At 43.0% G+C, this 17468-nt stretch overlaps 1 protein-coding gene across 10 annotated transcripts in view; it reads right to left on the bottom strand.

Moving 5' to 3' along the window:
* Positions 1–17468, bottom strand: part of FGD4 (FYVE, RhoGEF and PH domain containing 4) — a 308743-nt gene that overhangs the window by 28831 nt on the left and 262444 nt on the right. For all 10 annotated transcript variants that reach the window (XM_073621879.1, XM_073621878.1, XM_073621885.1 and 7 more), the window contains 3 exons: positions 9666–10317; positions 7153–7239; positions 4152–4297 (listed from right to left, as the gene is read on the bottom strand). In XM_073621879.1, coding sequence (XP_073477980.1) covers positions 4152–4297; positions 7153–7239; positions 9666–10317 — 885 coding nt within the window. The remainder of the gene's footprint in view (positions 1–4151; positions 4298–7152; positions 7240–9665; positions 10318–17468) is intronic.

Here is a 17468-nt window from a genome sequence, read left to right as displayed (position 1 = left end):
GTCTCATCACATGAAATCTCGCATCACAGGAAAATCAAAGGGAATAATTTAATAAAATTTAATAATAACTATGATCTGTCTGCGCATATAAAATTAGACAAGGCCACAAAGAATGTTCAACTGAAAGACATCACTATGGATTATACAATTGTAAAAAAACAAAAAAACAAAAAAACAAAAAAACAAAAAAAAAAAAAAAAGAGCCTTGAGCCCACAATGCAGAAGACGGAGATGCAGCTGCAGAAGACCAGAGCTCCCCGCTCTCCCAAACGCTACAAAAGGATGACAAATCGGTTGACGCCGGATGACAAGTCCTGTTCTCCAGCACCTCCACCCACTGCAGATGTCACACTGCAGGATAACACTGGGAGAGTCAGGGCTGGCTAGAAGCAGAGACTGCTTGAGAAGTGTTCTGTTCTAAGCAAAAATACAACAAAGATCTACCAAAATCATTCAATAAAACGGATTATCGCTTTTAGTACATGATCACTCGCTGTGTTAACCTGATGGACAGTCTAGCCAGTAACAAAGTTTTCTCCCAAGCTGCTGCTCAGACATGGCTATACAAACACTTACTGTATAATCAATTGAAAGCTTTTTCTCTGTCTTACCACTTAACTGCCATTGTTGTTAATATCATTCATTCTATGAATGAGTTGAATTCATTAACCCATACATCCCTAACGACATAATACCACGTATGCCAGGCTTCTCTAAATCTGATTTTTTTTTTTTTTTTTTCAATTATAGCAGATCTTCACTTAAATTCCCCCAACAAATCACACCCCCCACCGTATTTATTATTTTTTTCCAGGAGCAGGTACCTTTTTCTGACCATGACCACTTCCGCAATGCTAGCCTAGGCAAACATTACACAGGTTTGTCTCCCCTGTGCACTACCCAGGAGGCTACAGAACCAAACTGACCGGGCAGCACGATCTTGCACATGTGCAGTGGGGAGCCAGCTTGTCTCAGCAGAAGTCACAGCCAGCTCCCACTACCAACATGGCGTCGCTAGGGATCCAAAGACTGGCGAATATCTGGTCAAGGTGACCACAGCGCTAGACTTCTAAGCTGGTGAGTGTCGGTTTCTTAAAATTCAGCAGATACAGTATTTGTTGCTACTGACTTTTTTTTTTTTTTTTTTTTAATGACCCTTCAATTTGTGACTATTAATTCCAAACAAAACTGCATTTTCATATTTAAACAACCTCCATTGACTCCCTATGAAACACACACATCAGTGAAAAAATGCTCATGTAAAAACTTGTTAAAGCTGAATTCTGGGAAAAGTAAAAATTCACTTGGGGTGGGGGCATCCCTACTGCAAGGGCTTAATGCTCCTTTAGGTGTAGGGGACTAGAAAAAGCAGTTTTACTTATCCATTCCCCCATTCTTGCAGGCTTCCTTCGCACGGCTATACCGGTCCTTGCAACCTCTTCTGCCCTGTCCTCCGGTAGCTGTAGGTCCACTGACATCAAATACAATACAGGGCCCATAGCCTTTTACTGAATGTGAGGACATCTAGGCAGACATCTAGACAGTTCACTGCTTGAGCATAGGGGAGAACAGGACAGCGCTGGTTGTCAGTGGTGCAGAATATCAGGCAGGTAAATCTGTGTTTTACAGTACCCTAGATCTAAACAAGCATTTAATCCTTGCAGTGTGGGGCAGCCTCACTTCCTTTTGGTGTGGGGCAGTCTCACTGCAAGGGAGGATTTTTACGTTCCCTGGAGATGGGCTTTAACCTGCTTCTCAGCCTTGCATACTGCCACACACTATTGCAGTCACAAACACATGGATGGAAGAAAACCTCAGGAAAGGAGTCATCATAGGTGAAATCAAGGCTGACCTTGACCTTGTCTCTGGGAAAGGTCTCCAAGAAAATGGTTAAAGTGGAACTCCAGGCAGATATAAAAGACTTAAATGAATGCAGCTCTTAATTTATTAAGGCTTCATGTACACTTGAACTACTTTGACCGCTGCTGCGATTTTGAACAGTTTGCAGCCGGCGGTCAAAATTTTCCTATCTTGGAGATATTCAGGAGAGGGAGGTAGAACCTCCCCCAAGTGCAGCAGCTCCTAAACGATCCTAAAAGCCTATGTGTACAATGTACATAGACGCATAGGCTTTCATGGAGTCGAGTTTGGGAGCTTTGGCAGAAAAACACCAAAAGCTCCTAACCTCAAGTTTAGTAACTGCAAGTGTACATGGAGCCTAACACATCATTAAATGTCTGGAGTTTAATTTTTTTTACCTACTGCTGCAGTTACATAGCTGTAATGAAGAATCTTCTGTTCTGTGATGCCCGGTCCTCTTCACAGCTGTGAACTTCCAGAACATGCAGGCAATAATAGATTTGGGTCTAACATTGCAATGTATTTCAGAAGCTGCTGGCCCACCCCTGTCCCCCTTCTCCTCCATTGACAAAAGTCCATTCATTGATTTCACTGAATGTAACACTGTCTGTGAATGGGTTGTAAGGATTCTATCATTTATCTGCCCCTCCTCCACTCGTCATGTTACCTTTAAAGCAGAACTTTAGTCATTTTTTCATCTTATCATCTATTTAATTCTCTGCCCTTGTTGTTTTAACTTTGGATAGTAAAACATTTTTTTTCTGCCAGTAAATACCTTATACAGCCCACTTCCTGTTTCTTGTCTAGTAAAAAGTTTAGGCTTATGACCTCATGCACAGCTCTCTCTCTCACTCTTGAGTGAGTTTGCCAGGAAGGGAGGGGGCATGAGTCATAAGAGGGCCAATGAGGGCTGCAGATCTGGAGGTGTGCCTGTGTGTGTCTGTGTAAACCCAGGAAGTGAGCTTCAGCTGCCCACAGTAAAAATGGATGCAGCCAGACTTAGTGGAGGGAGATTTCTGCAGCATATTTGGCAAGTACAGAATCACAGTATATATAAAATATTATGCAAAGTGGTTGGAGGGAAGCTTCAGAATGGCAAAGATGTCAATATAAACAAACAGATCCCCGTTCTGACAGGAGTAGAGGGAGATTGTCTGTTCCTAGTGATCAGGAACAGCGATCTCTCTCATCCTCCAGTCAGTACACACACACACACCCTTAGAAACACCTAGGGAATACATTTAACCCCTTGATCACCACTAGTGTCCACTACTTCCCTGCCAGTGTCATTTATACAGTAATCAGTGCATTTTTATAGCTCTGATCGCTGTATAACTGTCACTGGTCCCAAGAAAGTGTAAAAAGAGTCCGACCTGTCAGCAGCAATGTGGCAGTCCTGTTAAAAAGCGCTGATCGCCTCCATTACTTGTAAAAAATATATATATATAATAAAAATGCCATAAAACTATCCCCTATTTTGTAAACGCTATAACTTTTGCGCAAACCAGTCAATATAGGTTTATTGCGATTTTTTTGCCAAAAATATGTAGAATACATATTGGCCTAAACTGAGGAAGAAATTTGTTTTTTTATATATTTATTTGGGGGATATTTATCATAGCAAAACTTAAAAAATGCTGTTTTTTTTTTCAAAATTTTAGCTTTTTTTGTTTATAGCGCAAAAAATAAATACCAGAGAGGGGATCAAATACCACCAAAAGAAAGCTCTATTTGTGGGAAAAAAAGGACATGAATTTTGTTTGGGTACAACATCGCACGACCATGCAATTGTCAGTTAAAGCGATGCAGTGCCGTATGGCAAAAAATGGCCTGGTCATTAAGAGGGTAAATCCTTCCGGTCCTTAAATGGTTAATGAAATCAATAAATTAACTTTTCGCCAGTGAAGGAGAGGAGCTTCTGAAATGCATTGCAATGTCAGACTCAAAGTTATTAACCCCTGCAGTGCCAGCAGTTCAAGGCTGTAATTAAGCCCGGGCATTACAGGACAAAAGATTGTATATCAGAGCTGGATGGGCAAAAGTACAAATCCTTTGGCAGGTAAAACAGATCTCATATTGTTTCATCAAGTTCAACTGAAGCTTAAATGGATGTTATATGATCAACCTGCATGGAGGTTTGCTGGAGGTTACTGATTGTGGAGCACAAATTTGGACTGTTCAGTTACCAGTCTGATCTTCAGAGAGACTGTGTGATCTGAGCGAGGTAATCAGTGTTATTACACCTGTAATATTTGGCCATAGGCGTCCCCCATCCAGGTCCTGCTACCTACCATTCTCTCATTCTGCCTTCCAATTCAGGCAGGAGGAAAGAGGAGTGGAAGCTGTGAATGGACACAATATTAGAGAATATCTTGTATGGAACATCAACGGGGAAAGAACCTTTCTTGGCTTCGTTATCCAGTGCTGTATTAAACGTCTGCAGAGCATAAAGAGACAGATCAGAGCTTTCATTTATTACAGGCATTTATATAAACAATTAATGCAGCATTTTACATATTGGACATCAGTCCCTGCCCTCAAGGAGCTTACAATCTAAGGTCCCTAACTCACATACATATAAAGGCCAATTTAGAAAGGAGCCAATTAACCAACTGGCATGTTTTTAAAGTGTGGGAGGAAACTGGAGTACCCAGAGGAAACCCACGCAAACACGGGAAGAACATACAAACTCCATGGGGAATTTGAGCAGAGGACCCCAGTGCTGCCAGGCATAAGTGCTAACCACTAAGCCACTCCGCTAGAAGAGGTGCGTACTTCAATAAAACCAAAAAAAGCACACAGACATCAGTTACCACTATCTGATTATCAGCCTATGTTTCATTAAAGATCTGATCACCCTACCCTCAATATTCCAGTTATGGGAACAGGCTGGCTCTGAATAACCAACCAGCTTCTTAATTCAAGAAAAGCACAATCGGAACAAACTTGAGCTGTTGTTTAATCAGGTTTCAACAATTACTAGCTCAGGAAAATGAAATAAGGGTTCTGATTGGTCACTGTGGCCAACAATATTTTTTTCTCCCCTTTCTCACATGTATAAATAGACCCCCTGAACTGGGCTTTTCCACTGAACAGAAAGTGGCGCTACAGGGGAAAACTACAATCATGACTCCTGGGTTTGTTAGGAGCTTGGATCCAAATTTATTTGGAGCTTTTCTTTTTTTAAAACAGAACAATCCCTTATATCAGGCTAAACACAATTGTTACAATAAAATATTAACATTTTGAAATGCTGGACTTTATTACTTTTTTTGGCTTATGTCATGTATATATGTTCTTCATATAGACCATATTAAAAAAATATATTGAAGATCACCAACAACCAACAGGGCTATTCAAAAGTATATACAGGTTCTTTACCTGCTAAGAGGCTGTAAAGTATTGCACACTGATCCTGTGCTGTGCAGCTACATAGTATGGAAAATGTGTTAAAGCTTTTGTAGCCAGGTGTCAGCTAGGATATGGGGATTAAGCCTTTCCTTCTAGTGTTTTGTATTAGGTTAAAGTGGGGTTCCACCCAAATTTTGAACATTATCTCTATGCATTCTCTTCCTTGCCTAGATGCTGAGATGCTGACATGCTGTGTAAAAAAAATTAAATCGGCGTAATTACCTTTTTTTTCTAATCTTCTTAGCACTTCCTGGTTTTCCTCCCATGGGAGTAGGTGTGTTTCTAGCCTCTCCCAGACCTCCCACAGTCCCCTGGGAGCTAGTCTCAGGCTTCCCAGCATGCATTGTGCAACAGCGTCATCACAACATCTCCCTTGGAGCGCTCGACTTTCTGCAGGACAGTTGGGGCTGTCTTCTTCAAGTGGACACAGTGGGTCTCCACCATGATATTCAGCTCAGCGGATCTGCATTTCTGTACCGCAGATCACTAGATCGGGACCACATCTGTACAACCTTGCCCTGAAACTTCCATTATCCATCTCATCACATCTGTCATTGTTCCATTCCCGCTGTCAGTCTATTAGGTGACTAACCATCAACTCCCTATTGACACTCAAGAGTCTGCACAGGACACCCTGTCTCCTTGGAGAAGAGGGGGGGGGATATCCTCAGGATTGTTCAGCGGGCGGAAGCCCAACCTCTGTTATCCATCAGTCTAGACACACTGCATGCAGACACCTTTACACCTCAGTTACTGAGAACCCTCTTTTGCAAGCAGCATGGATTGTTTATCTGTTTAACCTCATTGACCTAGAAGTACTCAATACTGCTCACAGGCCCCACCATTGCTAGCAGAAGACAACTGACATAGCTCCCAATCTTGTTTTTTTTGTACAATTCTCCTTTAAGGGGGCGCAGCAAGGGGTGTGTCCTATGCCTGCATACTTTTGCTGAGTTGGGAGGTATGAACTGATACCACCACATCAGGATTTCTCAGCTATCCTGGACTTCTGACTGCTTTTCCTTTAGTTAAGGAAACGCTCTGAGGCTATCATAAAAGGGGACCTTAGTTTATATGAATATATATATCTATATATATATATATATATATATATATATATATATATATATATATATATATATATATATATATATATCTATATCTATGTATATAGATATATATATTCGTGTACGCTCTTTGGTGCACCAGTGGCCCGACTAGTAAGTCTCTCTTCCCCCTCTTCATTGCCAGTGTTGCATTCAAATGGTTGTATCTGGTTACATTGCATTGTTTAGGCCGGCTGTATATTGCTAATTGATTGCTGCTACTGTAATTGGTGTGTACTATTTCTATGCTCTAGCAAAGACTGTTTTGCCTATCTGAATATTTTCGTTGGTATGCTTGTTGACCAAACCTAATATAGGTGTCACTAAAGAATTGTGTCTCTTGTTCCATTATTCTCTAATGCTGAAATAGGACTGAACCTACAGTGTCAGAGGGGTCAGGAGGCTTATCAGGTCAGGGCAATAACTTGGGACAGGCATCTAGCACTACTCTTTTATGAACCAATTTTTCCGACGTATGGCCACCAGCCAGGGTCAGGTCTATAGCAGAGGCAGAGCACGCCTTGCCTTGGGTACCATACTGTGGGTGGTGCAGATACTGTCGGAGCTTCTTTTGCCTCAGCAGCACCCAGCTGTCTCCGCTAAACGAAATAAGCTGAAGATAGAAGCCAATTGGTTGTCGTATGCAGCAATCCCAGATTCTTTCTGCTCCAGTTTTGATAAATTCTTCTTAGCCTGTTGCATCCAATTCTGCCCTTTTTTCTTCTAGGTTGAAAATGACGGGAGAAAACCTAATGACAGAAAGTCTCTTTATTACCTGCAGGAGCTCCAAGCGGCTGACGTAGGCCCTCTCTGTCTGCAGCAGCTCGTTGGCGATGTTGTGCAGCTTCTGCTCGTTGGTCTCCTGGAAAAGAAGAATGTTGTGATTTATGAGGTGAGGGGAAAAGCATTGATCTCCAGGGCACCATAATGAGAGCCCGAGCCTTCACAGAGCAGCATGACACAAAGATCCTGCAACATCTGAAAATAACTTCCCAATTAGGAGGCCATTTGACATTTTGTTCAGATCTGCTAATGATAATCCAGAAACCACAGGAATTCTCCATATACTTGTTTATTGCTCCACTGCAGACAATATTATATTATATCCTCTTTTTGTTTAACTCTGTGTTCAATTAAAGCTAGAGTTTAATCTGCTTATATATGGCTTTCCCTGGTTCCCCTCCCTGCCCACCAACAAGCTAATTAAGTTTTTAAATAAAACCCTTCAATAAAATAAATAAATAAATATAAATATATATATATAAATTATTTTAGACACTGATATCATTGAGTCTCTTTGCTTCTCTATGCAATGCATACCATTACAGAACATTAACTCAGTACTCCTCTCAAAAGTCCTCAGCCCTGATGCAGGCAGTGGTCTGGATTTTGGAAGGAGTTATGCCAATATCAAAATGTCTAGATGGGTGAATGTCAGTCTGGAACAGAGAGTGTTACTAGACAGACTACATTTGCATGCAGATTACCCTAGGTAACACTCAGTGGTGAAGCTGAGCCTCCATGAATGACAGAACTGAAATCCAATGAATGAAAAGGGCAGACCAGGGGCAGTTGGGCTGGAGAGGAAAGGGCTAAATCTGGGGTCTTCAAACTCTCTAAACAAAGGGCCAGTTTACTTTACTTCAGACCTTAAGGGGGCTGTACCTTGGTATCAGTGGGAGGAATAATGCCCAGCCATTGGTATCAGTGGGAGGAATAATGCCCAGCCATTGGTGTCAGTGGGAGGAATAGTGGCCAATCCTTGGCGTCAGTGGGAGGAATTTTTTCCACCAGCTATTGGTGTCAGTGGGAGGAATAGTGCCCAGCCATTGGTGTCAGTGGGAGGAATAGCGCCCAGCCATTGGTGTCAGTGGGAGGAATAGCGCCCAGCCATTGGTGTCAGTGGGAGGAATAGCGCCCAGCCATTGGTGTCAGTGGGAGGAATAGCGCCCAGCCATTGGTGTCAGTGGGAGGAATAGCGCCCAGCCATTGGTGTCAGTGGGAGGAATAGCGCCCAGCCATTGGTGTCAGTGGGAGGAATAGCGCCCAGCCATTGGTGTCAGTGGGAGGAATAGCGCCCAGCCATTGGTGTCAGTGGGAGGAATAGCGCCCAGCCATTGGTGTCAGTGGGAGGAATAGCGCCCAGCCATTGGTGTCAGTGGGAGGAATAGCGCCCAGCCATTGGTGTCAGTGGGAGGAATAGCGCCCAGCCATTGGTGTCAGTGGGAGGAATAGCGCCCAGCCATTGGTGTCAGTGGGAGGAATAGCGCCCAGCCATTGGTGTCAGTGGGAGGAATAGCGCCCAGCCATTGGTGTCAGTGGGAGGAATAGCGCCCAGCCATTGGTGTCAGTGGGAGGAATAGCGCCCAGCCATTGGTGTCAGTGGGAGGAATAGCGCCCAGCCATTGGTGTCAGTGGGAGGAATAGCGCCCAGCCATTGGTGTCAGTGGGAGGAATAGCGCCCAGCCATTGGTGTCAGTGGGAGGAATAGCGCCCAGCCATTGGTGTCAGTGGGAGGAATAGCGCCCAGCCATTGGTGTCAGTGGGAGGAATAGCGCCCAGCCATTGGTGTCAGTGGGAGGAATAGCGCCCAGCCATTGGTGTCAGTGGGAGGAATAGCGCCCAGCCATTGGTGTCAGTGGGAGGAATAGCGCCCAGCCATTGGTGTCAGTGGGAGGAATAGCGCCCAGCCATTGGTGTCAGTGGGAGGCATAGCGCCCAGCCATTGGTGTCAGTGGGAGGCATAGCACCCAGCCATTGGTGTCAGTAGGAGGCATAGCGCCCAGCCATTGGTGTCAGTGGGAGGCATAGTGCCCAACCATTGGTGTCAGTGGGAGGAATAGTGGCCAATAATTGGTGTCAGCAGGAAGAATAGTGCAATAGGCAAGAAAAGGGCCACATCCGGTCCCCGGGCCTCATTTTCTGGGCTAAATGATGCTGAATGTCCCCCAGCCAGGAAAAGAGGTGGGCTCCGTGTGACATGCTGCAGCTTCTAATGCAAGTTGTGAGAAGTTCACAGTGTGCAATGAAATCAGACTAAGCATTTTCAGTACAGAAGAGAAGCCTGTACAACTGTGCAAGACTGAAGGGAATGTAAATCTTTACTAGATGACATTTGGGATGCTACAGAACTTTGTATTTTCTATAAAAAAAAAAGCAATGGTGATTTTTTTTTTTTTTTATTATTCTTCAGTTTTCATAATCTTTTCATATCAGTGCTGCTGATCTCCTGCAGCCTCTTTGCAGCCAGTCTGATAATAACGAGATGAAATAGAGGGTGGTACATACCTTAATTTCTCCAGAGTTTCTTGGAGAGGAAATGGTGCTATTACTGTCTTCATTCTCCTTGTCATCTGATGGTAATCTACTAGGGGTTTCATTTTCCTGGTACCCCTTGTTGGTATGCCCTCTATAGATGGGTGATACGGGTCTGTCCTCAGTTAGGTTTGGTCCTTTTCCATTTAACCTGTTTTGTATGGCAGCCTCATATGAAGGAGGTGAATCACGTTCTATAAGAGCAGGGGGACTTGCTGATCCATTAGAAGGATTCTGAGTACTAAATGGAGGAGAGTCCTCTGGCCCAGACTTGGGAGCTAGCGGTTTGTGCAAAGAAGGTTTTGGGGAAGGAGGGCCTCTTGTACCATGAGAGGGAGATCGGGGAGCAGGAGGCTCTTGTTTTTTAAAAGAAGGTGCATCAGTGTCACAACTTTCAGTCTGTATTCTAGGAGTAGGCAATCCATCACTAATTTCCACCACTTCTGAAGTTACAATCCCATTGCACTTTGGTTTGGGCTGGTCCTGAGTTAAATCCAGACTCAAGCCTTGTTTTTGGACAAGCGGATGCTCCGTGAATGGCCTCTGCTGGAGAACTACTTTGTGGTTACTTATGTGATGAGACCCATTGTTCACATCCGGGCTTTCTTTCTTGCCATCACTGGGGCTGGGGGGTCATAGAAAATAAAAGCATGTTATTGAAAAGCTTGGCAAGTGCAGGACCATTACCACATTTTCACCACTCGGCTTGAGAAGGCCGTTTTTTTTTTTTAAACCGTACTGGGGACAGACGGTGCTTACATTGAATGAGAAGTATCTCTTGCACCAGTGGTTGCTCTATCTGTTGAAATGTTCATTCCTCTGCTTACCTTACAGCTGTGATTTTTCCCTGTTGTAGGTGTAACTGGACCTGTCATCAAAAGTCACAACTATGCCCACCCTTTCTGCCCCCCTTGCTCCCCCCCCCCCCCCCCCAGAAAACATCACTTCCCACAATGAAAAGTGCGCTATGAATGGGGGAGGTGGACCTTTCATTCATCTGCCCATCCTCCATACATAGAGCACATTTTTTTATTGTGGAAAGTGATAGTACAACTTCTGTGAATAGAGGAGGGTCCAGAAAGGGTAGACATAGTTTGCTGCTTTGATGAATGCCTGTGACAGGATCGGCAGCTCGTATTAACCCCTACAGCACCAGAAGATCACAGCTGCAGGGTATGGAGGGCAGAAGAATAAAGATTTCAATGAACAGTGCATCCAACAGCACAAGGGACACTTCTCAGAAAACGTAAATACCATCTCTTGGGGAAAAAAAAAAATTCAAGTACAACGCAACTGTATCTGAGCATCACAAACTTTATTTTTTGAATATTCAAAGCATCACCCATGTCTCCATGCTTTATTTTGTTGACACACCCCCTCTAAAGCCTCGTACACACGGTACGGTTGTTGGCCAATCGAGCGTCTGATTTTTGACAAAAGGGCGTGTGCCAGGATCTTGTCTTGCATACTAACGGTACACAATTGTTGTGCCACAAACACGAACGTAGTGACGTACTACGAGGAATTTCAGCTCGAGCACCACCCTTTGGGCCCCTTCTGACAATTTAGTGTTTGGTGAGCATTGATTCCGAGCATGCGTGTTTGTACGTTCGACTTTTGTGTGACGGATTTCTGTACTGATCATACGAAAATCAGACTTAGAGCCGTTGTCGCTGAAAATTTACTAGCCTGCAATCCAACATTTGTTGGCCGAAAATTGGAAAACAATTGTCTAAAGGAGCGTACTAACTGTAAGAATTTATGACAACAGTCTGTCAACAGGCAATCCCCTTCCAACAATCGAATCGTGTGTACGAGGCTTTAGAATTTGTAGCTGCAGCCACTCTTGACTAAGGGCAAATGATTCATCTGGCATTTACTTCCTGGAATCCATTTGCCATTAGCTCAGGCATGCAGACAGGATGGAGCCCCTCCTCCCGATGAAAGGAAAAAACTGCCCATGAAGACTCCTGGGATGTATGACATAATTTCTGACATAGGCCAGAAATCAGTTAGTAACTAAAGAAATGTAAAAAACAAAAAACAAAAAAAAAAAAAGTTTATAACCAGTTATTATAATATATACTTTCCTATCTATTTACTACTAGCAGCATGAAAAAATAGTAAATGTTGATTGAGAAAGTTTAGTTCTGATTTAGGCTTTAAAGTGATTGTAAAGTCTTGTTTTTTTCCCTATAAAAATAACAAACATGTTATACTTACCTGCTCTATTGCAATGGATTTGCACAGAGCAGCCCTGATCCTCCTCTGTGATCCTGGCCCCTCTCTCCTGTTGAGTGCACCCACAGCAAGCAGCTTGCTATGGGGGCACCCAAGCCGAGTCGCAGGTCCTTGTGTCCATTCAGACACTGAGCCCCGGCCCGCCCCCTCTCTCCCCTAAATGGCTGATTCTCAGCCAATCAGGAGGGAGAATCTCGTACGGATGCGACACTCGTGGACAGAGAGGGACCTCAGGTAAGTGTTAGCGGGGCTGCTACACACAGAAGGCTTTTTATCTTAATGCATTCGAAACAGCTGATCATTTTTCGACCGATCTGAATTGTTCCGAAAATTTCGAATTCATTAGAAAACGAATATGCGAAACGAAGCATACGAATCTACGATAAATCCAAATCTCTGAATAACCCAAAATTCATCCGAATTTATATTCGGACTGAAGTGAATTGCACATGTCTAGTAAGATATGAAGTTGCATATGTATATGGACCCATGAGCAGCATCTTAATACCTAGCCAACAGGCTGAAGCAGCACACACGCATTGGCCAAAATTAACACCACTCTTAAAATGACCACCTAAAAGGATTCTGTCACAGTTTTAAAACTCAAAACCAAAAGGTATACCTGCCAGGAAAGTTTTAATACCTACCCCTTCTATGGAAAGCATGTCTTCACAAGCTCCACTGGATGAAAAACGTCCAGTGTTCAACTCTTCCTGAGAGTGTCGGAAGACTGGTTCTTTGGTTCTTTCTTCCAGTCCCTAAGTCGCTAGAAGACACAGTAGTGATGTAGGTGCTAGTGATAGGATCCATGGAACACAGAGTGAACCAGGCAATTCTGGATGTGCCAGATGCTAAATATATTTCTGCGAGTGTAGTTTGTGAAGTGACAAAGTGCAAGCGGCAGAAAGAGTAGGCATCACCCTTTCTCTTTGCAGGCATGCTTTTGAATTTATAAATAGTGACAGATAAAAAAAAATCTCAGTGTGCAATAAGTCACAAATTACCCCCTAAAGTCCTCCATAGGCAGACCACCTTCCAAGTGTATGAAGTCGTCCAAACAAGGGGCAGGATCCTACCATGTAGATGTGCCAAAGGGGATCATAAAGGGTCATCACACACCAAAATCTTCTAACCTTTGGTAACGGTTTATATACTTGTATGTGAGAATTGTTTCCACTCCTTTGACTTATTTATATTTTTAATGACATTTTTGAAACAAGTACCATCAGTCTCAACCGTACACAATCCTACTAAACCTGGCATAACAGAATATACAGAAAACACATGGCTGAGGACAATTCATAATATCTAATTCCAGTCCACTACTGGCAGGCTTTGGGCTCTGTCTGGCATGAAGGTGTTGATTGGCTGTGTTATGTTGCAGCTTGGTTATAAAACACGATGCAGACAGTAAAGACACTGAGCCACTGCTCAATCCATGGCACCAAGCCACCGATATGTCCTCCATCCAGTAATCCATCACACACACACAGGAACAGACTTTCTACATAGGAAGCCAACAGTTTCCAGGTGGTCAGACATGAGTGAAGGGAAAGGGCAAGACCAGAAGAGACACTCTCTTCCTCGGCCCCACCTATATCCCATCTCTTGTACAGATCGGACTTAAAGGAGGACTCTCACCAAGAAAAAAATCACTGGTGAAAGTACATAATATTAATGTAGGTGTATTTGTTATTTTGTTTTAAGCTTTAAGCTACAGCGGTATCATTCTAAACGCTAAACATTAAAATCTCACCAACTAGAGTACTTTGTGTAAATGGGAGTAGGGGGATGGGCAACTATTTGATGGACCTTAGTTGTGTGCTTTTGCTAATGGATTTCTGGAAAGGAATCAACAAGCGGTGTCGGCTGAGAAAAGCTCTACAATTCCCGCAAAAGCCCACAAAAGAACCACAGGCAAACATTTTAAGATTTTTTTTTTTTTTAACAGTTGAATGTATTTTTTCATTTCTGTAGGGAGGTCACATGAACAGTAAGTGAAGGAAAATGTCACAGACAGAAAATTGAATCTGACAGAAATTTAACTCTATCCAACTGTATTCTGTACTTTAAAAAAATAAAGATGACTGGAGTAAAGCTAGACATAGATGGATTAAAATTTGTCCAGTTCAGCAAGAGCCAGCAAAATTTTGATCCATGTGTGGCCTTCCCTGTTCAACAGAAGTTGACGTTGCCAAACAGAAATGTTGGAAAACTTTTGCCAAAAGCGTCTTAGCTGCAGCCTCTGATCGGGGTTATACTGCCAGCAGAGAGTCCCACTGTCAGAATACAATGTCTCAGCCTGGGAGGGAAGAGATCCACCATACACCTCGCTTGTGTGGATGGAGGAATGTATTTTTTTTTTTATTCACCCCACTAGCTGAACAAAAAAAAGCTTATTTGGCTGTACTTCTCCTGTGGATCACAGCAGTGCATTTCTTCTGCACTCCTGTGACCGCTTTTCAGCGGCTGACATCACAGAGCCGGTTCTGGCTGGGGAAAAATCGTGAGTCGGGATCCACTCAGGAGCCTTGAAAGGCATCTGGCTCAGCCTCGCAGCGACTTTTTGGTGCACTGTAAAGAAAACAAACCAAAACCACAGGGCATAATAGAAGTCTATGGGAAAGCTCAGCTAACCGCACCAAAACACGGGGTACATTGCCCTTTCGCCAAAGCGCAGTGGATCTGTGTGAAGCCGCCTTAATGTTAAAGCTCAAGCACTTAAGGACCGCTCCACGTACATGTACTGCGGCAGGGCGGCCCTTAAGTGCAAAATCACATACCCGTACGTCGTCATCTTCTTCGCTGGAGCCTTACTTCTGCTGTGTTTGGAAACAGCGGGAGCCAATCAGTGGGACCGGCGGACACTACGTCCACTGGGAAGCCGGCGATCGTACATAAAGAGGAAGAACAACGGTCTGCCTATGTAAACAAGGCAGAACGCAGTTCTGCCAGAGAGAAAAATGGAGATCTTGTGTTTCTGCTAAGCAGAACCACAAATCTGTTTTCCTTTAGTCAAAGCACTCCCCCAATAGTTAGAAATCATACATAGGGAAAACATTTAACCCTTTGATTGCCAATGGTAACCCCTTCCCTGCCAGTATCATTTATGAAGCGTTAGTGCATTTTTTTTTAGCACTGATCTCTCTATTAGCGTCACTGGTACCCAAAAAGTGTCACTAAGGCCACTTTCACGGAGGCGTTTTTTAGGCGCTTTTGGGCTAAAAATAGTGCCTGCAAAGCGCCTGAAAAATGCCTCCCCTGCAGCCCCAGTGTGAGAGCCCGTGGGTACTTTTTTTTTTTTTTTACAACACTTAACCACCAAATAATATTTACCATTATTTATACCCCCTCCCCACTCCTTATATTACTAAACCTCTGCCGTGACTCACGACCTCCCCCCTTCCTCTGCTCTCTTTAATTCTACATATCTCCTTGACAGCTAAACTCTCTTCAGACCCTCCATTTACTTTCAAATCGTTCTATTACCTCCTCTCCACAGAACCTGAGATATTCCATATTGTAAACCTCATCCACCTTTTTACACCAACTTCCCATCTTAGAACTTTCTATCTCCTGCCACTGCCGAGGTATTACATTTTTGGCTGCATTCATTAGATGGGGAACCAATGATCTCAGGTAATGTTTAATTGGCATTCTTACCCCATGAAACAAACACCTCCATGGTTCCTCTGGAATCTCTATATTGGTAATCTCCGTAATTACCTGCAACACCTCTCTCCAATAGTTTTTAATTTTTGGGCACTTCCACCATATGTGGGCCATTGTTCCCACTTCACCACATTCCCACCAGCATAGTCGTGAAACTTCCTTTTGACATTTATGTGCCTTATCTGGTGTTTTATACCAGCGTGCTAAAAATGTACAATTAATTTCTATGGTGTTACTGTCTATTGCCGTGGAATGTGTCATCTTGAGGATTTTCCCATAATCTTGATCTTTCTCGCTCCTACCCAGTTCTTCCTACTTTGTTATGAATGGTGGTATTTCCGGCCCCTTCAATCTCACAAGCACTTTATAGATCCTTGAGATCCCCCTCTTTGTTCCTTTTGCCATACGTAGCCACTCAAATGGCCGTAAGTCCTTCTCGGATCTTACTGGTTTCAGCTGGGAGTACCGCCATTCGTCTATTACCATTAAGTCATTTTTTTTGTTTTAAATCCTGTAATGTGTATATTTTCCCTTTCATCGTGATATCTTTTAATTGTGCATCTTTTTTTATCCATTCCCCAAACAATTTCCCTTTCCCCGGTGGAAAAAAATTTGTTTCTTTTAATGGTATCAGGGGTGAATTAAATTCCCATTTTTCCTTTGTGTGTATCAAATCCCAGATTTTCTTTGTTATTATATGTGTATTTTCATTTATTTCTCTATATTCAGGTGGTATCCAAATTATTTCCCCCAGTGCTACATTGCTAATCGTGTTTTCCAATTTAACCCATCTTTTTTCCTTATTCATTTTCACCCATTCTAACACCTGTGATACTAATATTGCATTATAGTAATTTTTGATATCCAGCACCCCCAGCCCCCCTTGCTTTTTGTCTTTATTCAGTACCACAAGGCTTATCCTCGGTTTCTTTTTCTGCCAATATTTATTCACTTTTGTCACACAACTGGGTGGGCTTAGAGCCCACCCTTCCTTTTTTGAAGCCTAATAGAGCCCCTGACTCTAATCACATGCTTTAAAAAAAAAAAACAAAAAAACAAAAAAACACCCCCCTATTGGAATCCATGCGTCCGGCGCCCTGCATGTAGATTAGGGGGCCGGACGCATAGATAGGGGGGGAGGGGGTGGCACCTGTGTACCCCTAATGGATGGGCCACCACTGCTGTGCAGAGGAGGGGGATTAGCAGGTGAAATGCCTGTACCTACTCATGTTTGTGAGTGCATTGATTTTATCTATTTTTTTACTTATTAAATAAAAAGTTTTGCACCAGAGCCCACTGTGCGCTCTTCTCTCTGCTTGTGTTTCCACAGTTTTCAGTGCCCTCTGATTAGAGAGCTGCACGGTGGTGCTATTTAAAATGAATTAACCCCTTCAAGGATGGAACACCTTTTTGTATGTTTTTGGACTTCTCTTTATGGGTCACCTCTGGGATAAGCACAAGTACTGTTTACTGTGTTTGCATTTAACAACATTTTTATGCAGCACAGTTGATTCCTCCCATTCCTGTCCATCACTCTGAGCTCTGCTGTACAGGGGATTGCAAGAGGCTTCTAGCATGTCAATTTTAGATACTTACACTTAAAAAAATAATTTCCGTGATTTATAATTACACAGGTACAGTTATTTGTGTTTTTACACACTTATTTATGTTGTTCCTGGAGTTCAACTGTAATCTTATGAAATGTAGAGAACATTCCACAAGAAATGGCACAAAGACTACAAAATAAAGAATCTTCGGAATTTACAAATGTTTGCTTATCAGACAATCTGCTTCCAACAACAGCTTTCCAATCAAAAAAAAAAAAAAAAGCACTTCCCTAGCCCTTGTCACACAGTTCAAAAA

The sequence above is a fragment of the Aquarana catesbeiana genome, linkage group LG03 (genome assembly GCF_042186555.1).
Source record: "Aquarana catesbeiana isolate 2022-GZ linkage group LG03, ASM4218655v1, whole genome shotgun sequence".
NCBI lineage: Eukaryota > Metazoa > Chordata > Amphibia > Anura > Ranidae > Aquarana > Aquarana catesbeiana.
The sequence above is the reverse complement of the archived record's forward strand: the minus strand, read 5'-3'. Positions and strand labels throughout refer to the sequence as shown.